At 39.9% G+C, this 27,139-nt stretch overlaps 1 protein-coding gene across 7 annotated transcripts in view; it reads left to right on the top strand.

Moving 5' to 3' along the window:
• Nucleotides 1-27,139, top strand: part of FSTL4 (follistatin like 4) — a 235,153-nt gene that overhangs the window by 192,665 nt on the left and 15,349 nt on the right. For 6 of the 7 annotated variants that reach the window (XM_042790338.1, XM_042790335.1, XM_042790336.1 and 3 more), the window contains 4 exons: nucleotides 12,824-12,944; nucleotides 20,424-20,585; nucleotides 21,599-21,733; nucleotides 23,179-23,205. In XM_042790338.1, coding sequence (XP_042646272.1) covers nucleotides 12,824-12,944; nucleotides 20,424-20,585; nucleotides 21,599-21,733; nucleotides 23,179-23,205 — 445 coding nt within the window. The remainder of the gene's footprint in view (nucleotides 1-12,823; nucleotides 12,945-20,423; nucleotides 20,586-21,598; nucleotides 21,734-23,178; nucleotides 23,206-27,139) is intronic. The other variant, XM_042790337.1, reaches the window with a different exon arrangement.

Here is a 27,139-nt window from a genome sequence, read left to right as displayed (position 1 = left end):
GTAAGTCCTGAATTACTCTTATCGTTTTCTTTTTAGGGCATTGAATATGACTTCATTTAACAGCTGATAGTTTTAAGGGAGCAAGTTTTATCTTCTTATTATTATGGAAAACTGGAAGCTGGCGTGATATTTTGTTTTTATGTGAATATGTCTCAGGAATAAAAGCAAAACAACATATATGCAGCTGAGAGCAGGGGTACTTGAACAGCACTGGTACTTCATCCCTTGTTGCTCATTCAGTTTGGTGCAGCCTGTGGTCCATGGGCAGCAGCCCTGGAAGCCCAGGGGAAAGCAGCTCTGCAGACCACCAGCTCCCCAGGGGTCTTTCCTAGTAAAAAGGAACAGGTTCATCGAGGGCATGAAACAATACATTTATAGTTGGCAATGACATCTCTCTCCTATCTAAATCAAATAGTATGTTTTTATCTCTGTTCCTCCTGTTGCCTTTCAGCCAATTCTCATCTCTCATTCCTCAGCTGCTGTTTCTGATGAGCAGTTTAAAATATGGGATTATTCAGCAGGGTGTGGCAATACCCTCACAGGAAGGAAGATGAATCTCTTTTAATTCGCAGTGCTGGTCTGATGTGTGAGTCATAGTTTGTAGTAAAGACAACACCTGAATAATGGTATAAATTTACTCATTTATTTAATAACATTTAATTACGGAGAGAGTGGAAAGTAGTGTACAAAAAATATGGTCTGTATTTCATTTCTCTTTGCATTAAACTACACGGTAAATCAGGTTTTATTTTAATTACACTACAGCAAGAGTTGATTTATATTTTTGTTCAGCTCTTGTTAATTTGATAACCACTCAGTTCAGAGTTGTTACAGTCACTACTGTAGCTCCCTAAATTGTTGTGTATGCAGGAATGCTGAAATGTGAAGAATCTTTGTTTTACTCTTCTCCATTAATACAGTAAAATTTCAGCTCACAGGACAGAAATATGCACTGCAACTCAGTACGTTTGTTGACTCTACCTTAGCAGGAAAATCATGTGCACTATGTATCGGAGATTACTGTGCACACAAACTCAGCAATTATAACCGTCTAAACATTCTTTGCTTTGCAAAAAAGCAAGTATTACCCTTTTAAAACGCATTTCTTGTCACCATTTGGAGCATGACATTGAAAGGCAACACGAAGCCAGCAAACGTCCCTCTGCAGGGTTGGCACAGGAGGATACAGGCACCGGGACGAGGATGCGCAGGGTGGCTCTGCCAGCCCGAAGCCGGTGGACCTGACCAGATTTCTTACCGACATCTGTCAGCGCCAGGGTTAGAATAACAACCTTTGGGTTGCTGGCACGAAAAATACATGGAGACCTGCCTGGCTGTGATGCGTGGAGTCAGGCGTTCCCTGCGGTAGTCGCGGCGTGGCCGAGCCGTGCAGGTGGTTGACCTGGCAGCTCACTGCCTGTGCCACCTTCTGCAAAGAGTCTTCAGAACAGATCTATTCCTTGGCATAGGCTGAGCTTAGCAGAGACGAGGCACACTGCCCATGCACTCAGTTTAATCTGTAGTGAGCAAATTCAAAAACTTTGTGTGATCAGAGTATAGAAAGTCTTTTCTTTTGGCAGCTATATTCACTATATAGATCTGAGATGTGTTTTTAGTCTCAGTTTTGTTGGGTTCAAGATTGAGCTGGGGTTAGAAGAGAGGTTCAGCTGTTCTGAAGTCTTATTTTCACACACTCTAGAGGCTCGAGAGCGGTCTTAGAATTTTTTGGCCAAAAATAATGAAAATTCCAGGTATTTATCTTACCTTTATGAAATTCTGGTTATGAACACGTTAATCTTAAAAGATTCAAATTCACGTGTGAACTGAACAGAAAATGACACTCTAGGATTTGGAATAGAAACACATCCTTGAAGGATAGATAGCCCATGGCTCTGAGGCTTCCTTTGCAACTCCTACTATTTTAAACAGAATTTTGAGGAGTAAATTATCAGGCAGAAATGCCAGTTCCTCCCTAATTTAGCACTGGCCTGAGTGGACTTCTGGTTTACTTAGAAGTAAGTCTCTTTCTCATTGTTTATTAAATGTTAAGAGGAGGAGTTATGTTCTTGCACATGAAGTAACTGGTTGCTAAATGCTTCAACACCCCCTCGGACAGTACCATGCAATACAGCAGAAAAAAAAATAATCACTTTTTGATCTGTTTGAACTAGTATATCAATGAGAACTTTGAACTAGTATATCAGTGAGAAACTATATCAAAGGAGCACTCTGTGATTCATACAAGGAGGAAAACCAGGATTTACACCACAATTTTAATGTTTCACATGTCACTTTATGACCTCTAGCACCTTGTCATATAACACCTGCTACTAGCGAGCATCAAATTTTTTTTAATCTAATAAACACCTCCACACCTTTTTCATCTTTAATTACACTGTAAAGTTTTTTATGTTCTGTATATATCACTGCCATCTGTGTTCTGGTCTGGTCACTTGAGGTGACACAGTTTGGGGATTACCAGCTTTTATTTTCCCTCTTCCACTATGGGCAATCAGTCAGACTTCTGAGCTCAGGTGTGTCCCCTCTCTGGCTACCGGCTCGTCTGAAGCGCTTGGTTGTAGCAGGGGTGAAGAGATGGTCCTTCAGCTGGTAAATCCAGTCTTTTTATTTGGATTAATCACAAGTTTAAAAAGTCCTGTACTCGTGGAACATGAGCCACGTTCATCAGCAGCATGAACACACTTGTGTTTGGGTTTGATACTTGCATGTGGCATGGAACTGGCATCAACATTCGCTTTGAGGTTTGCAATGTGAAAATATGTGCATCCACGCGAGCTCAGCACCGTGGGTCAGGGTCGTCGTCAGCAGAGAGTTCAAAGCTTCAGCGTTTCATGGGTATAAAAACTCACATTAAACAATAATCTTTTTAAAGGCATTGACAGCCAGAAAGTAAAGGCAGTGTGCTTCTTAATATACTTGAAGTCAGTTAATTAAATTACTTCAGCTTTCTTTTAGTCTGCCTCAAGCAGAAACTCGATTGCATTTCTGTTTTTCACAATAAGGTTAGCAATTTGGCTAATTGGAAGTGCAACAGGAGATTAATTGTACCTTTTTAACTTCAAGAAAATCCTCCCTGCTCTTGGCACAATGGTAATCACATACAAACCTGCAGGATATTCGCACACTCGGAAAAATCCTCGTATTATATTTCAATTAAACTCTTTCTCTTCTAAATGCTAATTCAAGAAATCAGTTGAAAATAGAAGCCCAGCTCTGGAAAAAACAGAATCCTTCCAACTAGGTGTGAGAGCAGCATAGGAGAGACACCGCTGAAAAGTCCTTCGTGGCTTTATTCTCTCCAGATTCATGACAAATGTGATGTGGGAAGGTTGACTGTGTTCCAGATTAATGCTAGAAGTGACAAAGGTGGTTAACAAAAACCTAGATAATCCTAAATTTGCACAGGACTGAAAGGTTGAAGATTGCTATAAAGCCTGGTTGTCTAAGTGCATTACTTAAATCATTTTTATGTGGTACCTTGATTGGCAACAAAATATTAATAATTTTTCACTGCTCTCTTAATCAGAAGCTTTCATAAGCAACATAGTAATAATAGTCTTGCCCTGTCTGTGAAGAACTCTGTTAATGAGTTGTCACATAACTATTGCAAAAGAGCCATCTTAATGGTACATGTAATTAAACAATTTTTCTTGCAAACATTTAAGATTGCTTTTAGCATAAAAACATTATTTATTCATAAATTACCCATCCACATTATTTATCCATTAGAAATCACTTTGCAACCATACTTTAAAAAAGTCACATCAACTTTTTTCATGCAGAAAATAACCATAATGTAGCTGAAACTGATAAGATTGCGATAGCTATAAATTCATTTCTGACTACAAATAGAAAAGTGGTTAAAATGTATCATCTTTCAAAATAATATATTTTTGCCCCCTGGGAAAAGCAGTTTGTTATCCCTAATATTTGATTATGAAAACATTCCTCAATTTGAAAATATAATAAATTCCTTATGGAGTCAAATGTATTTATACAATATTTATAGGATATTGTTTCACATGATTTGACATTATCTCTAGAGAAACATACGTAAATTTATAAACAAAATTTATAAATAAAAGTTACTCCTTCAGAGGCATGGTGACAGCATACACAAACAAGAGAGAAAAGAATATTGCCATAAGAAATCAGATGTTATGGGATACAGATAGGTAAGAATTTGGTAAACTACCAAATGTCATGCAGGTAGCTATGACATAAATTCATGAGTGTCTTTCATTATTCATTTCGTATTAATCTGTACCCTTTAGCTCAAATCTGCATTAGCTTATTAGTTCAAAAATAAGCTTTTCATAACAGATCGTTGAAATATAGGTTTCTTCATTTCTGCTAATGCCAGGTAGGTCAACATGTCCTTGCTCTCCCAAAAAATCCCATCCAGGGACAAACACAAGACTCCAGAGTCAAGTCCCACATGGTGGGAAGCACACCGGGGAATTAAAGGCAGGGCGGTGAGGGTGTTCTGCAGCTACTTTATGACTTGTCTTTCTTATTGTTTGATGAAAAATCATTAATTGCCCTTAAAGAACGTGCTCCCAGAAGTTAACAAAATGCAGCAGATCGTTTGTTTACTGTTGTCAGTTGTACGTATCAATCACTTTATCTTGCACAAAGAGAAATGTCCAGTAAAATGTCCACGTGCCAAATTCTCGAAGAAGACTTGAATGCTCCTGTCCAACGCCATGCGATGCCTTACCGCCTCAGGATGTCGCCCGGGCTATTGTCCTGCTAAAGCTCGCCCAGCTCCCCCGCGGCTCCTCCACCACGGCCTCCTGTCAGGGGAAGGAAACGCGGTTGGAGAGGCCTCTGCTCTCACCATCAGCCTTTCTTGCCTTTGAGAAGGCCATATGAAGAAAGTTTGGGGTTTGCTGCTGGGGTTCCTGTCATCACCCAGGACCCCAGAGGCACCTGAGATACGTAGGCTGAGCTCAGAGGTGTAAGTCCTGCTTGGAGGGAAAGGAGTGATTCTCTTCTCCAAACAGGTTTTCCTCGTCCCCACACCAATCTGTGTGCCTCACCCCGTCTGAGGCCAAGCCTGCCTCCATCTCTGTCCACCAAACCTCTGCCAAGTCCATGGTGCAAAGAGTGTGTGGAAGGAGCAGAAGTGAATCATGAACCTGGGGGACCACAGACCACTTTCCCATATTCCACATCAACCTGTGCACCTGGGAAGATTCACCTCCATCTATATCTTATGTCTCTTAAAACATCTGTGCCTACCTGCCTTGATACATTTTTCATGTATATTCACGTACATGTCCATTTTCCATGCATAATATCTGAAACCCAAAGCGAATGGCCAACTTTTAAAATGCAAGTCACTTGGATTAGATTTCTCATTAAAACAGACTGTATGAAGGCGATATATTCCTGTTGATGTTTTTAATGTAGTTTCACCGCTAAATAATAAAAAGATCATGTGTGAATAACCCCACTTAATACCCTGCTAATAGAAATTGGGCTGTTAAAATGATCAAACCCTGTGTCATCCTAGACGCTGCAGTAATACAGTGATGGGAGTAAATTACAGGAAGTTGCATGTTTAGAGCCAAGGTTTTTCTCTTTCTAATCAAAGTTTAAGAAATAGCACAGTGCTTAGAGTATCTTAGGTCTTTGCAGGCTCAAAAATAGATGTTAAGTAGAAAATTAATACTTAAGTATTTTCAGAACATATAGTCTCTTACTTTGCTATAATGAACAACTTGTGCCTTCACTGGAATAACTCATTTTTGGGTCACAGACCAAAGTTTGTGGATGATTATTGCAAATACAGAAATACCTTCATGGAGACAGTAGAGTTGTTCACTTGGTTCTGAACAGCCAGTGGAATATAAGGCTTCACCTTCCTAAACCACCAGTTTTTGTGGAGGAAGGTGTCACTCGGGGGTGGTTTTGTTTTGCTTGCAATTTTTAGAGGCATATAGGGCACATAACCTGTGAAATTTCTGAGAAACCCGAGATGTTAGATGCAGCTCTCCTGCAGATAAATTGCATGTACTGGTCTGTGTGTTATAGCAGAAAAGCAGAACTATGAATGCAGAGTGAATCTTCTAAAAATGAGCAAGAAGAAAGGAGTGAGCCCATCTGCTGTGAAGTATTAAGGTAACTAGACTGGCACACTTAAAAAAATGCATTTGAAAAAAATTGAGAATAAGATTAATTAGGACTCTGAAACCAGTTGTACTCTCCTGTACCTGCTCTGACTGTTGCAAGTGATAATTGAATTACAGAGAGAAATCCATGAGTCCCAGTTACCTACCTCTGTACTGTAGGGAGAAAGTTGGAGTTTATTAATATAATTTCCTCCCAAGATTGGTACTTACCTGTTCATTCATGGTCTTTGTATTTCTTTGAAATGTCCGGTAGATCCAATTAATAGAAACATTTCACTAAATCCCTGGTGTGCTAATTCCTCCCTTCCAGCAGCTCTGGCAGGAAGACCTGCCATTGATTTTCCTCATTGTATTGTCTCTGGGTTTCTCAGGATCTAAAAGTCATACATTTTTATCTATATTATAATTGCACAACTATCTGAAAAGTTAATTTCCATATGTTCAAGCCAAAAACTTTTTTGGCTCACCAACAAAGTTTAATGTTGTGCTAAATTCTTTGAGCAGAAAAAGAAGAAAAGATAAATTAATACCCCATCAGGCTGTGTTTGCAATAGTTTTCTGGCATTTGCTTAAGGCTGAATTTTTCTCCATGTAAATTACTAAAGTGATAGCATGTGTAAAACCGAGAACAAATAATATTAATGAAGCATAAGTTCTCAGCTTGTCTCTGGAAATGAATTATTAAAAGCACCAAAGAAAGTGATTTAAGAGCCCATGACTAATTTAGTTTTTATTATTTTTATATGAATCACTCATGAATCTATTGTAAAAAAAGATCGGAGACATTTGATTAGTGAGGAGAAATCAGTTTCAAAGTGATAGCCATTGTTGTAGATTTTACGTAATGATAATCTCATTAAACACTTGGGTACATTTTGTTTCAAAATCCTGTAAACATTATCAGAGAGAGATTTCTAGGACTCTGAGGATCAGGCAAGCTTTTTTAACATGAACTACGTAATATATTTTCATTGCTGTGCTGGTTAATACGAAATCATGATGGTGTTTTGTCTAGTGGAAAACCAGCTTAGCCCCAGCGCTGGGACTGGTTTTGTCAGTAGGCACTGAAACCAGATGGGGAAAGCTCCCAGCTTCCCCTGGCTTGGCGGAAAGGTTTGAAAGGCATCTAAAAGTGAAGCCAAATATTAGTACTATTATTATTTAGGAAGAAATCCCAACAACTGGTGGGATTCTCCTAAGAGAAGAAACCACTTGGGGAGCTCCGTTCCCTCTGTCGTTATCTCAGCTACGGACACTTTTAAGTCAGCATGGTGAGGGGCTATCGACCATCTTTGGAACTCATTCCTGATGTATATTAGGAACATTTATTACCTAATGAGGGTGGTTTTAACATCACAGTGTAAGTTTAAAATCACATGTGCTGGGCAGTGGCTGCTGGCCAGGGAGCGTGTACCCCAGAGTCCATACTGCAGAGTGACGTTTGCCGATAGCTGGGGAGATTGTCTGTTTTTGTGGCGCTGGCAATTGGTTTTCTGTTCCTTCTTCCTATTTAGAGCTATAAAGGAAGTGTTTTTTTTTCCTCAAGTAACTGGAAGTTATCCTAAAAAAATAAAATCCTGAATCTACTTAATGCTAATTTCTCTTCAGACTTCCTGGAAAACAAGAATCTTTGCCAAAAATTTAAAGGGTTTAAAATACATTTCCTTTCTGTGTTGGAACAAGCCCAAGTTGTGTTAGAAAGCTTCATGAAAAAGCATCTGAAATGGGCAAAAAAGATGGGCAGGTGGTCCCCTGCACCCGCCAGCTCGGCAGCCCGGGGTTAACGTGGGCTCCCTCTCCGCCGGCCACATTCCTGGGTGTCGGAGCCAGAGATTTGTGGCATTACAGTCACATATTGGATTTCACTTGAGACAGAATGTGAACGAGATTTACAAGCAATATGCAATGTTTTACACATTTCTAAGCATGGTGTCTCCGAGCTGCGGCAGATTGCATGACCAGGGAATGCATTAGAAGGGAGAAATGGGATAAATAAATATGAAAAATCTTTGGTTTGGAGAGACTGATGTCTTGGGTAATCAGTAGTGATGGCAAGGAAATACAATACAAAAAAAAAGTACATATACATTTTCTAGGATCTGCTTTGTTATTTCTTGAAATTGACTGTACGCAGTAGCAACTTTTTTTTATTATTTTTTTAGATTACCAAGCTGTTATCAATTTAAAATGCAGGGTGGTACATTTTTTTAATCTTGAAAAGTTAAAACATATTCTGAGGTCACTTAATCAGTCCTTAATTTGAAGGCTAACTGCAAGACATAAAAGAAGCTTATGAAGGGCAGAGAACTTTTATTCAAAAAAGGCAGAGAAAACATGAAACAATCTGCTGGAGAAGTCAGTTTATCATCTGCCATTAGTCAGTCTTATCAATTATGAAAAATTATAAGCATAGCTTGCTGAATTATTTTTTTTACCAGAATGTGTAACTATTTTATAATGAAATTCATAAAATAGAGGTGATGAACACCCTACCCTTATCTGGCCACTTTGATGCAAGGCTCATCAGTTTGTGGGGTTAGAATCATTTCTGCCTCTATTTTCATCACTCCTGTTTCTTCCTCTTTGCAAGAAAATTCACCTTCAGTGGTAAACGAGGAAAACCAAGTCTCAGGAGTTACTCTTTTGCCTTTCTCCTGATTGCCTAGCCTTTTTTTGTGGGACGATACATAAAAATGTCTTTTCGGTTCACTGTTGGGCATTACTGGGGGTAGGAGTGGGGCAGTCCCAGCTCCCAGGGGCTGTGCAGCACTCGCTGAGACTCCTGGACAGCCCTGAGATACTCTGCTTTACAGGTGGGATAAATTCAGGGAGAGGAGAATTACGTTACATCAGTTTTATAAGTGTTTATGGTTCCCTCTGGCTGCTTTCAGGCAACTTGGAAACTGGGCTTTGCAAGCAAAAGCCATCTGAAAAAAAGTCAAAGCCCATGAAATGTTTCCTCTGTGATTTTCTGGCGTGAATTCCTCCCGTTCCCTCTGCCCACCCCATCGTCTCCCCTGCCAGTTCTCCTAGCAAGCTTACATGTGTGTGTTTGGATGGAGGGATGGAGCCCGGAACCCAAGTCTCTAAATATGTTTTGTGCTCAGCAGTTTCTGAGAACTTTTGTCCAAGGAGCTCCCGCTCGCCTGATACACGTTCTTGAGAGGCAAGAAGTCCTTCCTGACCCGCAGTTCCTTCTCAGCTTGATAAAACTGTGCACAGCTCTACAGTGCTACACCCTGTCAAGGACCACTTCGCAGCAAACCAGAACAGCAGCTAAGCACCCTACCAGTGTTCACTTACACCCCGGTTAATGCAGGGCTGGGAGATGCACCAGAGCAGCTCCTACGAGCTCCCAAAGGAGCAGCGTGGAGGGGAGTGGGAAATAGCCCAAATACCAGCGCTGGCCACTGCCTGCCCGGGACGGCTTCTTGCTGCACTGCAGGACTTCTGGCTGGGATCAGTCAGTGTAAGATGTAGAGTTAGAGGCTATTAAGGAATCAAAGACTCATCATTTCCTAATGCTCTAGGGTTTGGGGTTTTACAGCACTTGCAAATATACCCTTATAAAATACACACAGAAAGTGCTTGTGCATAAGAATGCTTGCATATATATAAAATGTAACTGTGAAATCCTAATGTACTAATTATATCCACAGGGAAACACAAGGAGAAACTGTGAGCTGCAATAAACACGCAGAAGGAGTCATTAATTTGTTAGAGAATTCAGTATTCTTTTTGTAGCAGCAAAAGGTTCAGTATTGAACCTAAATTTCATAATCGCTTTTTCCTTCCCACATCTAATACTGGTCATTCTTAATAACATTGTAGTCTTATGTGAATTTACCGTGTGTGTGCAAGTTTTAATACAGGGCAGATAATTTGCTTCTATGCCTGACATAAATGATATGGTGTTAACCTAAATCATCTTTGATAACCTTCTTTAAGTGCTAGAAGTCAGAAAATAGTTTTTAAAAGTCATAAACCATGCTTCTACCAATATAAGCTTCTATTTACAAGAAAAATGCATTTGGAGAGGAGGAGAATAATACTGTAATCTTGCATCAGTTTGTTTTTTGCAAGGGTCTTTACTTATATTAATGCATTTGTATGCATTGGAAAAAACAGATTGTCCATAAAAAGACAATTACAGAGCACAAACCAAGCATTCATAATATTTTTTTCTGAGATATCTTAAAGGAAGCAACATATGTAAAACAGAAGATTTTACTGTCCTGTTTTTCCACAACCCCTTATAAATCATTCCATAAAAGTAGCCATCCTGCTTTTATTGATCTAAACTCAATTTGAGTTGCTTTGGGATTAACTTTAAAAACTGTTATTAAGTCCCCTCCGCTGCAAGCATTTTCTCTGTGTCATGCAAATATCATTTGAACAGGGTTGATATCTTTTCTATTTGCAGTTACTCATGCATCTTCACTTTCTGGCAGGAAGGATCTAGCTGACCAGAAAACAGGCAAATGCTTGAAATGGGAATTTTTGAGTAGATGTTTGTGATAATGTACTGGGTAGCTTAACCAGCTTATCCCATAGTGTAGATGCCAAATCTGCCTGACACCCAAGATGGCAGTAATATCTGAGATGCTTTTGATTACAGATAATGAATTTCAGGATCATCTATGGATTTACTCTTATTCTTTACAATTGTTCATACATTTACACATGGGAGCAGCGCACACCTTAGGGCGGCAGATAGCAGAACCAGGGTGGTTCTGTTTGTGCCCTCTCAGGTCAAGGTCTGGGCTTTGAGGAGGGTCATTGTCCTGCCTGTAAACTCCGTATTTCTCAGTGCTCACTCTCAGTCTGCCCTGCAACATATCTAAAAATTAGGCAAGTTCCCAGGCTTCCCTTCCCCCCTGCCAGGGCTGGCCTGCCCCTGAAAGGAGAAGCATGAAGACATTTCTCTGGTGCCAGACAGAAGTTATTGGAGAAGATATGAGAGCCAGCACAAATAGTGCCAGATCAATCCCATTCTGCAAGAGATGGGCTACTTTGTACTTTTCTTTAAGGGTTCCAGCTGGCATTGCAAACCTGCCTCAGAATCACAGCTTCCTTTGAAAAATACTCAAAGTGTCATGGCTGGCAAGGAAAGCTTCAAACTGTAAAGCAGATGCACCCTAAAGAGGTGGGAATTGTGAATATAAGGAGCTCCAAATGGATTTGGTTTAGAAAGCAGCTTATCTGATGATCAAATAACTCTTGCTCATAATTTCTGAGCATGTGGCAGGGGGCTCTGGCAGTAACAGCCTGGGTGATGATGGTTCCTTGTAGCGTTGGACCTGCCATGGGCACAGCAGGGAAAAGGAGCATTGTCAGCACCTCGGTGCACAGGTTCCCTTTCCCCATCACAAAGAAATTGGGACCCAAGTTCTTGACTCCCAACCAGCAGAGCAAATTCGCATGCCTCCTATTTTTTTTTTTTTTTTTTTTTTTTTGCTGTCCACCCTGGTACATTCGATCAAGTTTTGCTGGCAGACCCTGGCTGTGAGCTTTCACCTCTGCACCACACCGCAGTGCTGCACTCCCATTTCACAGCCAGTGGCCATGCTGGACACAGGTGGCACCAGGCACGACTCTATGTGGAGGATTTCCCCATAAACCCCTTGGTTGCAGGCTGGTTTTCCACCTACATGTTGGAAATTTGGAAAAAAGTCCTTGGGTTTCCATGAGCAAAACACCTCCTCAGAACTCATCCTGATGTACTGGGTTTGTGCCACCCTGATTCTAAGTTGAAGTTTACTCAACTTTTGCAGTGAAATTCTACAAAGAGTTTAGTTTAGCATGCTTCACACATGGAACTAATTAAGGGAAAACAATTCTTTAAGCTCGTGAACTGTTTTTAAATGTATCCTTTTGAGTTTGCATAGAAGTACAAACATTCTGGAGCAGCAGAAGTCGGAACGTTAATGGAGTAACACAAGAAGCTGCTTTGTATACCCATCAGTGCTGTGGTTCTGCTAACTGTAATTTGAAATAATTTCCTAAGCAGGGCACTTGTGCCACATATTCAAGTGCCAAAACCTCTCTAATAACTCATATTTTCCACATCTATAATCAAAAATTGAAGTAATGCAAGAGCAGATCTGGGAAGATGAAGGGGATAAAGAAAGATACTTGTCAAGCAGTTACAGATCAAAACAAGTTTGTTTGAGAAAATGTTTTTTGTCTTCCTTGTCTCCTGTATAGGCTATTGTCTGAGATAAGTGACAAACAGTTTTAGTTCTTTCTCATCAAGTCTCAAGGTTACAGTGCTTTTTTTAAGTACTGGCATAAATAAAGGAAACCTTAACCCACCCAGAAGTTAGCATTTTATGCATCTGAGGTTAACGTGTAGATATTAAATTCCCCCCATAAATTAAACAGCTGGAGATTGCCATCTTTTTTATGTGCAAAGAGCACCTTGTTAGCAACCAGCACAGAAGTTCATGTTCTCAGATGAGTTACTTTGCCTTACTCTTAAATTGCCACTCATTTTCTCCCTGCATATTGATTTATGGACTTTAAAACTTACTGTTCAAAATTCAAGCTGTGTTCCCCAGCTGCGGTGCTATCAGAACCACTGAACAGGTAGTGTCCCTTCATGTGGTGGTTAAAATATTTTTACTAAATAATAAGGCACCTTTCCTGTCTTTTGTTCCATACAGGATTTTGGAGAAGATGATTCCCTCTACATCACCAAAGTAACAACTATTCACATGGGCAATTACACCTGTCATGCCTACGGCTATGAAGAGCTGTATCAGACCCACATCCTTCAGGTGAATGGTTAGTAAGTGGTGTATATGACAATCCATGAAAACGTTCCCGTAAGCAAAGTTGTATGTTAATTTCCCTCGCACAGAGACGTGAAAAGCCACGCACCAAATTGTCTGTGTACGTGTGTGAATGCAGCTCAGGGTTTACTCGCTCATGCTATCACACAGACAATCAAACAGAAAGGTACCAAGGGGGGACGGGTATAAATACGTGGGCTTCATCAGGTATCCTAACTGTCAATCCAAGCTGCCAATAACATTTCCATAGAGTTAAGAGCAGTGCTTCAAAGCATCTCTTAGACTAATGACTACTTTTGTCAACAGAAGTGTTGCTCCGATAAATTCTTCTTCCAGAAAATCATTTTTGTTGCATGAAATAGCCCAGGATATTTAAATAAATACAGCACAGTGTTTCCAAAACTAGCTGTTTGACTCCCAGCTACGTATCAGATTATCACCTGGTTGGAGTCAGCTTGGTTCACTGAGGACTATTTACATTGGCTAAAGATATGGCCCACTGGGTTGCAAAATGAGGGCAAACCATTTTACAGGTGAGAGAATCACACGGGCCATATTCCAGCATTCTCATTCACCTCCGTCCCCTGGACCACATTTGTGCCTGGTGGAACTTATAGTCAGGCATTTGCTATCTTTCTTCTGACCTCAAACTCAGTCAGACGGATTTAGTTTAAAATTACATTAGCTTAAACCTGCATTTCATTGGGGAACTAGCCTGTGGAGTATCCACCTCCCCAGCAGCAAAATCATTGTCCAGCTTTAAAACCCATATTTACATGTGCTAATAAGACCAGCAGTATCTTCAGAATAGGAGACAGGGTAACCCATTGCTCACTGTGGGTAGATTTTGACGGACTCTGGTGTGAAAGTAGTTAGTTTTACAGGAAAACTTGGTAACTTTATTACAGGGGATATATTATAAAAAAAATTAATATTTAGTTCTTTCTCTAGATGTGTGCAGACCTCCACAAAGGAGAGCTTACACGAAGAGAAACAGTAAAAAGGGATTTTTATGCACTTTAAGAAATGCCATGGTGGATGAGGGGTTTGGGTTTGACTGCAGCTCAGGTCTTCTGGACATGTGTAAGTGCTCCCCCCGACAGCGAGTACCTGGAGGAGAGCATGAAGCATCCGGCTGATTTGAATGAAATCTGACTTAATGTTTCTACATAATAATTTGTCATCTTTTGAGATAGTAAACTGTAAAGGCTCAGCAATGTGGATAACTAGATTGTGCATGCTGCAGCTGGGAAAATAGGTTTCCTTCCTCAAAGTGCTATTTGTTTGATGAATGGCAGTTGAAAGAAAAGCGAGCTAACAACTTAATCCCGTGTATATTATGTGATATATTATGAGGCCTGAATGGAGTTTAGTTGGCAGACAACAATGTAGACTTTATCATCACTGAAAATATAAGGCCCAAAGGCTTTGAAACTAAAACCAGAATGAGAGAAAAGCTAGATGGAGTGTGGGGAAGGGTTGATTCATTTCGTACTCGTGCCTGCCACTTAGATTTAACTCATTGTTGAAAGAACCCATTTTCTTTTTAAATGGAAGTTTCACACCACAGCTGCATGTGGTTTTTCTTACTACTAGAACAGCACTGTTATATAAAAAAAAAACAACTATCCACCTGGGCTTTTTAATGTTGCTATATAGTCACTAAATACTGCAAAAAAATGCCATGTATTCCAGTATCAACTCAGGCTTGCTAGAAAACACTGCAGGGTCTAGAAATCTTTGTCTTACAGCATCTGATATTCCCATGTGAGCCATTAGGTTTTGCAAAGGCAGGTTTTTTCCATTCTTGACGTGGCTGGCTGGCTGGCCACATCACTAAATTCTCTCATTTTTTGCCTGTGTCGTGGCTTCCTCCAGCAACTGATGTTGGGGCAACAGCACCGATGACAGGACAACGTTCCTTACCTTCAGATGAGTGGTGGGGTTCCCAAGGCAGAGCCCTGCTCAGGAAATCCTTCTCATTTTTTTAGTAATTTAAAAGACAAATTGAGGAATTTCTCTTGACAGGAGTAGAGAGAACAAACTGAGCCGAGCTGAATTGAGGGAAGATGCTGAGAATCTAAGTGTAGTTGATGGGCCCTCTTCAGCACTGGGGATTGTCTCTGTCTGTCTGTATCAAACTAAAAACTCCATCTTCAACACAGGAGGTTTTTTGTTGCTTTTCTGTATTGGACTAAAACAGTAAGAGAATGTGACAGAACCAAGTCAGCCAGAACTCAGGTGTATCTGCTTGCCTGACTCCTCCAGGGAGGGACTGATACACTTTTAACATCAAAAACGCAGGGGGTTTTTATTATATGAAAATGATCGGATTTTTTTTTTTTTCTTTTGAATAGAGAAAACTCCAAGTTTCTCTACTGGGAAAAAGTAAAGAAAGAAGAACCAGCTGGAAGTAAAAGCATTTTTCCCCAACTCTTCCCTAGCTCACTGTCTGTACAGGCAGGTGCCAGCTTTTAGACTGTGTTTCAGTTAATTCTGTGTTTTTCGAAGCTGCAGTAACTCTTCCTGTGTCCTTTGATCGTTTTTGTACCACCTGGGCTCTGGCTTACTGTTCCCACTGGGGCCCATCAGTCCAGCTTACAAAATATGTTCCTTTTATTGTCTTTTTCTCCTTAAAAGAATCTGATCCTGGTTATGTGCACACTCTTCATATGCTTTTATCCAACATATTCTCTTTATCTTACTTTCTCCTTTGTCTCTTTTTAGAACATAACAGTGGCTTGTGGCAGCTCATTGATTAGGTGATTTAGGAAATAAAAGCTTAAATAGAAATCTTAGAGCCCAATTTTGAAAAAAATTAAAAGTTTCTGAGATTCAGAGTTGAATGTATTACAGACTAATAAAATTTATCAAAACTTTCCCCGTAGAACACCTTGCTTTCATCCCAGTATGTTGCGACAGTTGTTTCTTTTCTCACCCAAGGAAGGTAAAACCATTTCATCGCAGTCAGATCCCGCTGGAGGACAGGTTTGTCCACGGCAGGCCAGCAGTGTCCTTGTGATGCTGCTGTGCTCGTGCCACGCACGTCCACCACTACTGAATTCCCTTTGTGTGAGCCAGTTCAGGATCTAACAGATAACACGGGCAGATCCAGATGCTCGTTTTGACAAGCAGAGATGAGAATCCTGTTAGGCAGAAAAGGTAAAGACCACCAGATGAATGCCCCAAGCCACTGGCTCACATGTTCTGGGCAAGAAGCATAAAGCACACATGTGAAATACAGCCTACATGTGGCATTTGGTAGGGTAGGTTTGGGCTGAGCTCCTCCATCTTAGGATTCACAACAGTGGTAAAATTTAAGTCAGTTTATTTATACAGTGCACTGAAAGGCAGCACAAAGTTTAAGAATGAAAAATTCATCTTGCATGCTGGTATCTTTGATCAGGAGAAGTCAAGAACAGTAGGAAAATTATGTTCTCTCCTACGTATGGATATTGCTTGGGAAATGTGTACAGCATACACTGACTGTAGGGAGGAAATGCAATTTATCACTTTCAAGAGGAAAAAGAGTTGCTGAGGATAAAGAATCTCATAAAATTGTAATCAACTATGAAAATTGATAGTTTGCAAATCAAGAGACTGCTGAGTGTAGGGCATCATTTTCCTTGGTCCTTGCACTCTGGAAAACATCAGCATAAATCAGAATATTGTATTCCTTGAAAACAGTTTTAAAAAGCCATTCAATCCTCAGCCCAATTATAAGGGTCCAATAGGACAAATTTTCCAGTAACAGAGAGATGTTTTAAACACGGATGTTTTGTTAATGTGGCTTTTCAAGAGAAAACAGATAATGCTGCAAACTCCTTTCAAATCATAAATGGAAAGATTAAAACATCTCAAGTAAATGATTAATCCATTAATTATTACTAAGCCCTGGAGTATATAGGTCCTATAGCAGCAGTGTATATCTTTGGGGCTTGATCCCATCATCTGTGATCATCATGTGCTTTATCACCTGAGCTGTTTTATTGTAATGAATTGGTCTGCTCACAAGTAAGGTACTACTCAGTATGCAGCAGTAAGCAATCCACCCAATCTCATACTTGTTTGAATGCCTCTTTTTTCCTACTTTGCTTAAGATAATAGCATTTTTATATTGCCCTTGGCTGCAGACACAGTAATGGTTAGCAATGATATATATTCACCAAGGGAAATAGCAAAGGATAATCCATATATTCCAAAGTCTGGAGCTGAAATCTTTGCAACTTTAAAGTAAAATGTGCTTACTTGGAATGTATTAATTTGTAGCAAGGACAATAAAAATGCATTCTGCAGTTTGCTGTTATCACAAGGCAGTTAGTTGTATGCAATAATTTACCTGTGCAATGAATTATGTAAGACAAGGGAGAAGAAATAAAAAGTTTAAAAATGGAAGGAGCAGGAAAATGATAAGAGAGCAGGAATGGAGGTGCAACACATATTTTTGTAGGTGAAAACAAGCAGTTTCCTTATTAATCACTCTTGGAAAGACACCTTGCTATAATTTCAAGTTAAGCGAATTTTCATGCAGAACATTGATTCAGTGTCTAGGACCCCTGAGCTACCTTCTGCAGTATAAATCTATTGTGTTTTCAGCTTTGCAGGTAAAATATGTGGATTACGCACATGCAGACTAACATGGTTTGAGGCGAAAAACTGAGAGATGCAAGTAAACTCTGCTTTGCGAAGGAATACCCTGTTTCTGGGGAGCATGATCATTGTGAAAGTCGTTGGGAGTGCTGACACGTGTGCCCACGTGAAGAGGAAAGCCTAAAGCAAACCATTATCAGAAAATATCAACCCATGCTGGTTTTGAGAGCATTAACTAGGTGATGTCTGGGACAGGCTCTATCTCCTTTAAGAGTTGGTGGGTGAGAAAAAAAAAAACGCTAGGCTTGGAGTAAAATGGCTCCAGTGCCTTTGGCTGCTTGGGATGTTAGAGAAGGTCTTGAGCCTGGCTGGGGGATGTCCATCTCATCTGGAGCAGGTGGCCGTACCCTTGAGGAGCAGGGCTGGGCATGGGGCACAGGACCTCGCAGGCTTTGCTCCAGGGCTGGTTTTCCCATAGCTTGCTGCAAGCGTGGGCACACAGGTCTGCCTGCAAGAGCCTGGGGCAGTAAACCCTCAGGCAGGGCCAGCCAACATTGCTTATGGACTGGAAGAGGCAGGTTGTGCCATCAGGAGACTGAGGAAAGTAGGGACATTAAGTACTAACTGTCAGTAGTCTTCACCAAGATTTGAGCATCTTATCTCCTTGGGTGTTGTAAGTTTTTTCTAATGCATTTGTAGGAGACAAGCCATCTCTCATCTGTGAGTCTGAATAAATCACATAGGCTTTCACTGGATCTCAGTTCCTAAATCATTTTGTTCTAAAAATGTTACTAGTAGCAAGCAAATCATAGGTGAGACAAGCATTGAGTGCAGGACCTTCATAAAATTCTGTCAAAGTGGACAAAAATTACTATCTTTATCCTATCACGCCTGGAGAACACTGAGTTGAAGAAATTTAAATTAATTTTCTGAGGTATAGATGGAATGAGAAGCTCCTGACTCTCAGTCGTATTCCCCTGGATTGCTTGGGCACTGTCTCTTAAATAAACACCGAGATGGCTCTGACAGCTGCCACCATTTCCAATGGCAGATCGCTTCCATTGCTCACCTTCCGCTTGATCTGACACCTCCTGAAGTCAGGAGGAGCTGCAACCCTGACGGTGATGGGAGGAAGAGAATATAAGAAGCTAGTAAATGCTTTTACTTATAATTTGAAAGCTCAATTTAATAAAACAAACCTTATCTTTTTGGTAACCTCCTGATTAAAAAGCTCTTGGATGGTGTTTTACTCACTGCCCTGCAAGTTACAACACATTTTCTTTTCTTCTCAAGTAAAGGAAATAGAAGACGAGGAGGTAAACCCACATGTCCAGTGCAGAGGTGGAGTTTAAAGCCATTCCTTTGCTAGAAATCCCCATTTATTTGTCTCTTCAGTTGCCCCTAGGCTTTTCCGATCAGATTACACTTGAACAATCTCTCGCTTTTAAAGCTATAAAAAACAAGTAGACTTGAGGGCTTTCTATCAGGGCTGGTTTCCTTCCAAGCTGATGACTCAGCTCTGGTTAATACTTGGCAGCTGGTAGGTAAGACGGAAGTAAAATACATCTCTCTCTGGTAAGACCCATTAAAAAATAGAAATAGAAAGATGGAAAGTGTATACTAGTGAATGTAATTATTGAAACTATCCCCATATGGATATATAGACACCTAGCAAACTGCAAACACAGGTTTCATATAATTCTAAAGCAACTGTTAACACAATTTAATTTTACCATTCCTGGAGCCTAGTGATGGACTATATAAAACACATCAATGAGTTAGGTGCCTTAAGCCAGTGATTTCTAGTAGAAGCTTGTTATTAATTCATTCAGGCTTTCTTAAAAAAATACCCACAGATTTTCCTCAATCCTCCACTAGTGCCAGCAGAAGGTATTGATTTTCCTTGAGGGAGAAGTTTGGCCCCCACATATCACATCCACATTTGACTCTGACAGTGGTTTTACAAAACTGGACACCTTTCAACATCGTGAGTCCCAAAATCTCCTAATATGGTAGAAAAGTTGACCACTTGATTATGAAACACAGCAGTCCATGACCACCCATCAAATACTATCAGTCATGATATGGCATATCCTCACATTTCCTTTTATTACGTCCCTTGAGGTGAAAGGGAGGAAATTCCCATTAATGTTTTTCACTGCTAGTGCAGTATTGCAAATTCTCTTTAAAGTATGTAAGTAAATTGTTAAGAAATAGTTAATGGCTGATATTAAGCCTTGTTGATTTGAGCAATGAAGGCAACATGATTGAAAATCAATGAACTTGTTTGAAATTGTAATATAATTAGTAGCTCTTCCAATTGAATATATTAAATAGTTCAGGGGGGCCTTCCTTAAACAAGGTAAGTCATGTTTTGAAAGCCTCTCAGAAAAAAAGACAAGTAATTTATAAACACTTTAATTGTTCAGAATAACAGGTAGTAAAGGTACAAGCTATTTCCTGATGGATGTTTAATTAAAATGTTGAATAATATGCTACTTCTAAAAGGCAAGAACTGCAGTTCCTTCCTTACTAGATTCGGAGAAGGTTTGGAGTTTATGTTTTAATTTTTAAATGTGTGAGTACCCACCTTAAGTTTTAATCCAACTTTACTTAAGCTCAATCAGTCACTTAGTGAAAGAAAGCACAAACAAGCGAGAACAGTCTAAATACAAAATCAGATATCAAGGTTGCTCCCTGGCGTTAGTTTATTACTTTACAATTTTCTATTACTATTTTCTATTTTCTGCCCCCAATGCTGAACTGTAGAAAAATGCTTACTGAAGGGCAGGACGTTGCTGCTCTGCCTGGCTCTGGGATCAGACCTCTCCCGCAGCACCTGCAGGTGAGCTAAAAGTCGCCGATTCCTTGTTTCCCGCAGTGCCGCCAGTGATTCGCGTCTACCCGGAGACACAGGCACAGGAGCCTGGCGTGTCGGCAAGCCTCAAATGTCACGCCGAAGGCATCCCTAATCCCCGAATTACCTGGCTAAAGAACGGCATTGATATCATGCCAAAACTATCCAAACAACTAACGCTCCTAGGTAAGAACAGAATTTTGATTAATTATAGTATTGTAGACGGGGATTAAAGAGGATTATTTTGCACTTTAAACTAGAAGTTCTTGTACTTTTGCTAAGCCACAGTTGTTGGAAATCATGTTACAAAACCCCTTGTCTTTCTTTTTATCTTCTTCTCCTGTGAATTTCTCGGGAAATACAGTATTGATTGATATAAGTGGTAACAGGATTTGTTAAAAGACAGTGTGCCTGGTTCTCCACTGCCTCACCTCATGTGTACAGCTGTGCAAATCAGAAGAGAAACACACTAAATTATTTGTTCAGGTATGAGCACTACATTGGATGCAAGTCAGCTGAGAATCAGGCTGTGGTTCACCTCTTCTCACACCCACCTCTACAGCGGGAACCAGGCTCCCGGCTCCTGCTGGTCCTTCTTCAAATGAGGGTGCAACAGACACAATGAAAGGCAAAAACATTTATTTGCAATTTTCTGTGTAAAAATACACCCCCTACGCCCCCCAGTCTGGCTGTGGTGCATTGCAGCCCTTAACCAGTGTTGGCAACGCAGGTATCCCTGCATGGTTGGGTGCGATATCTCCAAATCTTCCAAAGGTTTTAGGCAACAGTCCTGCTGCATAAAGCAAAATGATAGGAGGAACTGTAGAGAGGCCCCTTCCAAACCCAAATGTTTGGTGATCTGATGAAAAACAGTTTGCAAAATTGAAGTTAATCTTTCTCCACAAAAGCCAAAGCATTTTTTTAACAAGAAGAAAGAAATGAAATGCAATTTATTGTTTGCACTTGGGATCATTCTTTGTTCGTTTCTGGTGCAGAGTGTGTATGTGCTAGTGGAAAGAAGCAAAACGTCAACTATCATGAGAATCTCCCAAATACCTCTAGTTATGTACGGGGAAACATGGTGCAGTGAAGCCACCCTGTTGAGCTGTTGCCAGGTGGCTGTGGTAATGGAAGGAAATTAAGGGCAGTAAAAGCAATTAGCAGCAGTAAGGAACTGGTTTTGGGTGTCTTTCCTACAGCAAATGGAAGTGAACTTCATATCAGTAGCGTCCGATATGAAGACACTGGTGCCTATACCTGCATTGCTAAAAATGAGGTGGGAGTGGATGAGGACATATCTTCACTTTTCATAGAAGATTCAGCAAGAAAGACCCGTAAGCTTTATTTTCCATGTATTTATTTCTTTAAAGAGTATTTAAATGTAATGGTTTACATGCAATTTAATAGTTCAGTCCATTGCATGCAGTATGTTGGATCTTTACTCGTAAGGTCATGACAATTTTGTCTGCGCTCTGATCAGAGGATTGTACACTGTTTTGGGAGGAATCATGTGGGGAAGGTAAAATCTCATCCAGGATGATGGTGCCTTTCATGTGCCAGAAGCATACTGGGTGTGGTATGGGTAACATCTTTACTAAAGTAACAAATTGGCAATCACTTTAAATATCAGAGAATCCAAAACATATTATTTTGTCAAAATATATGCAGTTTCAGAGAATAAATTTCATTGATTTCTGTACCAGACTTCTTATTTTAAAGCCAGTTAACAGTCAAAGTTCTCAAATATTTAGATACTTGAAAAATGTTCTGACTGAATTATTTATTTTACCTGTATTTACATCACTAGCTGGCAAAATAGGTTTTCCTCAGTGTAAAATTGTCTTCCACTTCAAAGGCAAATATTCTCCCAGCTGCATGTCTCCCGTAGGAGTGCGGCAGTGTTATCTTGACCGCACCGTCCCCGAAACACAATTAATGAAGGAGGTGATTAGTTGCCCCAATGGAAAAGCTCCCCAAGGCCTGATCCTTCCTAATTCTGCTGTCTTAGCTACTTGGGAGATTGCCTGGGTTTATGGTGACACTAAAAGGCTAGGTACAAATGGGATTTTTGCTACTTTTCTGGCTGTTAATATAGAGCAAGAATTGAAAACTAAGTTAGCCATAAATATGTGCTCTCATGGCGATTCTTGGGAAAATATATTCTATTCCTTATTAAACAGATTTATGTACTCTTGTTAATATCGGTCGTTTTCCCTTGAATACTTGAGCAAGGGAAATTACATTATGTTGAGAAATAATTGGATGTATCTTAAACAGAAATTCAAATGCAGATGTACTTTCAAAGACTATTTGAATCCTAAAAGAGAATGTAGTTGCTTGAAATTCAAGAAGAAATGCAGCGAAGTGTATAGCTGATGTACCTACCAGTCTCAGGCTTCTGAAAGATGTCATGTTTCCTTATTGAACCTGTACGGAAAATCACAGCCTGTACCATACCTCCAGTTACATTTGAAGGTAACATCTTCTCTTTAGTAGGATTTTGATCTTTGCACAGGCTAAAGTTGGCTTCATTTCAGGGAAGATTTTTCCCATGTCCAAGTTTTAGAATTGTCTCTAGAAGGAGCAAATGTGTTTAGAAATATCTATCTTTCCTGATATTTTATTTGAATGAATGTTACAAAGTTTTCACAAATTAAACAGTTCATGTAAACATAAGTATTATTTCAGTTACTTGCTACAATGAAAATTTTGACATTGTTTTGTTGTTTTTTTCTTTTCCTGATTATTTTCTGGCTTTCCCAATTTTCTGATGCTGCAGTTGCAAACATACTGTGGCGAGAGGAAGGTACTGCAGTAAAGTTCTTTTGTCGTAGTGATAATGTGCTTGTCTGCTTTAATAATTCCATGATGGGCCATTCTCCACTGACTTGCCACTAACTCTATCAACTTTCACAGTTACCAGATTAAGTACAGACCAGACATTTAAAAGCTAAACTATTCAAATAAGAAATGTCACTCTCGTAATATAAATTGTACTTATAACTTCTTACATTTTCCCACTATGAAATAATAGATGACCATAAAATATATAAAAATGTGAATTTTATATAAACTGCCACAAATGTGAGTAGCCTGAGATTCTCAAGCTGCATTAACAATTGCATAAGTGTCAGAAGTGCTCCCAAATTACCATAATTGAACAAGTAAGACATAAATTCAATACGCTGCATTTTTAAGCAAGTAATTTAAGCTCTTCCTCCTCAGTAGCACATATTGATGTTTACTAGATGGGCAACAAAAATTGTGTTCTTGACTGTTAGGCAAAAAAAAAACCCACACAACAGGTTTTGCTTCCCTCTATCAATGCAGGGTAAAGGTGGCCCCATTTCTCCTCGGTTTAATTGGCAGTTAAGATCTCTAGTTTGATCAAATTTATAGTGTGCCCTGCACAAGGTCAACATCTGTGTATCTCGAAGCCAAATTAAAAAAAAAAAAACAAAAATACAAAAAAAAACCAAAAAAACATCCTAAACAGCTAACTGACTCAAAGATATTATGGAGGCACTTGAAATGAAAATTTATTTGATTTCATGCACATTTGCGCTGTCATAATTTCCAAACGCATCATGCAGAGGCCCGAGGAGCTCTCAGGCAGCTTGCCCACCTTGGTAGACGTGGAGCCTCCAGGCTCCTGGGGGCTGTGAGCAGGGCACCTGCTTATCAGAAAAAGGTTCTTGGATTAAAGTCCAGGCATAAGCCAGTTCTTGCATCTGCCAGTTGTATACGAGGAAGCTGAGACCTTGGTGTCCTTCCAGCCTTGTGCAGAGGGTCTCTGTGCACTTACAAACAGCTCCTGGCCGTGTCCCGCTGCCCATTGCAAACACGCTCATTCTGCCTTTGGAGGGTGCAAACTCCCTTCCCTAATTAGTACCTCCAGGTACCCAAAACAACAGTTGTGCTTCATGCCCTTGGCTTGGAGCTTTCCAGATTTCTGTGGCTTGGCCCAAAGGGGTTTAGGGGCAGAAGGGAAGTGGCAGCCCTTAGTGGCCGGTGTTACCTATGCAGACACCTGATGCATTCCCACTGTCCCGCCATTGGCTGCAGACGCATACATGCAGAAAATGCAGCTGGCTGGAGGTCATGAGACGTGGCACAGCTACCTAAGAGAGCTCTCCAGCACTTGTCCCCAAATACACCACCTCCAAGTGCCTGGTGCACGGCGATGAAGAGCCTCTTTACTGCTGATGTTCCTGAAAATGGCGTTATGGGCAATAAGAATTGCTATTTCCCTTCTGCTTGAAAGTGAAATCTCTAGTGCATCTAATCAGTCCAGCATCATCTGCATGATGCTACATGGCTGTTTATATACTGCATCCCTTATGCTCCCTTTTAAAGAAAGTAGTCAGATAACCCTACCAGATGTAGAAGTATAGTAATATTTAAAGAACAACTATGAAGTTGGTTGCAGGAAGTCTTATTATAATTCTGCTAAACAATATGGACTTACTGCTTATCATCAACCTTGCACATTTTAAATAAAAGTATGAGCAATGTCCAGGGAAAACATGGGCAGTAAAAGCAGATTTACTATTGATGTTCCTAAACAATTCAGTATCTTTAAAGCAGGTTTATTCCCCTGCCTGGGTTGTTCTATAGTATTTGATCAGCACATTCATTCTAGAAGAATCCATCGAACATACTTTAGCATGTGAAATCTTGGCACAGAGAAAGCTGAAAGAGAGGAATGGTATTTTTGTTTTTGCATTTTAATGTATGCTTTCAATTCCATTAAAATGAAAACTTATGTGTAGGTAGCAATATTAACACATGGATTGGTAGACTTGAGCTCCTTTAAAATGATCACATCCTCATGCTCACAAAGTCTGTAGTACGTAAAGCTATTGGGAAAATATCTAGAAAGAATATTTTGTAGAACAAGCTTTTGCCGCAAGTCAAAGATTTAACACGAGTAGTTGGTCATTTTAAAAGTCAGTCTACCAGTCTGTTCTCAAAACCTTTCCCAGACCATGCACAAGTAAAACCTCACGAAATGAGTGCACATAGCATGACCAGCCAGTTACATATGGAGGTGGAAGCATGTGTAATATTTACTCAGTGTACAAACTAGTTTTTAATTTTGTACAGAGGAAACTATGCGTAGCCCAAATGTAAGGTAGAGATTTGTTTTCATGCCAGTGTTCACTTCTGCAGTAAGTGTTGCATTCTTTATAGCTGGATAAAGGGAGTATATCATGCCAGCAGGCAACCATCAGTTATATGAATGTATGCCTTTAAAAAACTGAAAGCTTTTTTTGTTACCAAATTTAAGTTCTAAAATACTTCCAAGCATTTAGATTTAATTGAGGAAAATTATTCAGTTATCAGATCAGAGGAGAGCATTCCACAGTGACAAATTTGCACTTTCATCTCCAAGGAGGGAAATACAAATGTACACTCAGATTTGTATTCCTCAAATAAAGAAAACTCTTGTTGTCATTAGGTGCCCTCCTAATGTTAGAGTCAACTTCATCCAAAATGGCTCAAATAAGAACTGTTATGTTTAGGAGACCCTCCTCATTCTTAATGGTGTTTTAGTTATATTAGGGGTTTTTTTATACAGAGGAGGAATGTTGCCTTTTTTAAAGCCTTTATTTTTTTGAACTAGTTGTGTCATCCAACCTGAAATGTCTTCAACTAAAAAGGGAAAAAAAGAAAAACCCTCCTCATTAGTCCCCCCAGTTCCCAATCTAGTATCTGCCTCACTAGTATAAATAACACAACAGAGCAAAATTCTCCACTGCCCGCATCTGTACTAAAATAATTCCCCAGACCGAGGAGTTTCAGCAGTATGATCAAGAGTGGAGTCTGTTTCACCAATATCCGTGAGATTGTTTAGAGATGCACCCCAATCAAGACTTGGCAAATACTTCAAAAGTCACAAGAAAACACCGGTTTGTCTAGTAAAAAACCTGCTTTGTCTAGAAGCCTGTGTGAAGAGTACTCTCTGAAAAAGTATTTTGATTTAAATTGGTAGACTTTTTTAAAAAGAGAGTACCTGAATGCTATTAGTAATTTTTATCATATCTTAACCAGTCAGCAGAAAATCTTGCACTTGTTTTACTGTAAAATAAGTAGGGGGTCTTGAAAGTCACTGACTCTAAACCAACTGGGGTAAAATTACTATTGAAGTATTTTTGTGTCTAATTAAGGCCTTAGTTCTGAAATACACCCTCATTGTAATAGGATCATCAGAAAAAATCACACTGCTATCGTGCATGAAAATAATAATGAGCATCTTCACAGTGGTCATAATTTGTTGCCTGCCTGTTTTCACTTTGTAGGATTAAAGTCCTTTACTCATGAAAATATGTGCACTCATTCCAGCCAGGGTCAAATTCTGCCCTCTGATGTATTCACTCAAATCCCACTGAAGCAGGTGGGAGTTGTGTGCATGCTGTGAGCGCAGATTTTGGTCCAGCGTGCCTGAATGGAATGTTTTAACAATATACTCAGGAAAACAAATAGCCCTTTGTCCATAAAGATAACTTAGTTTTCAATGGAAGTTTGGTAGCTTTTGTTCTACGTGCATGATCCCTCACTGTGGCATCATATTTAAGGATCATGGCTCCTGTACCTGCCTGATGCCCTAACTGGGGTATTTCTGTGGTATGGTTTAGAGAGACTCAACTTGAACATTGTCAGTACAGCGGACACCACATGCTGAGACATTGTACTCTGAAGCCACTTATTTGGCACAAAAAGAAGGGGTTTTAGCACCA

Source organism: Tyto alba, unplaced genomic scaffold (assembly GCF_018691265.1).
Source record: "Tyto alba isolate M040663 unplaced genomic scaffold, T.alba_DEE_v4.0 Super-Scaffold_17, whole genome shotgun sequence".
NCBI lineage: Eukaryota > Metazoa > Chordata > Aves > Strigiformes > Tytonidae > Tyto > Tyto alba.
This window is presented reverse-complemented; position numbering and strand designations above follow the sequence as displayed.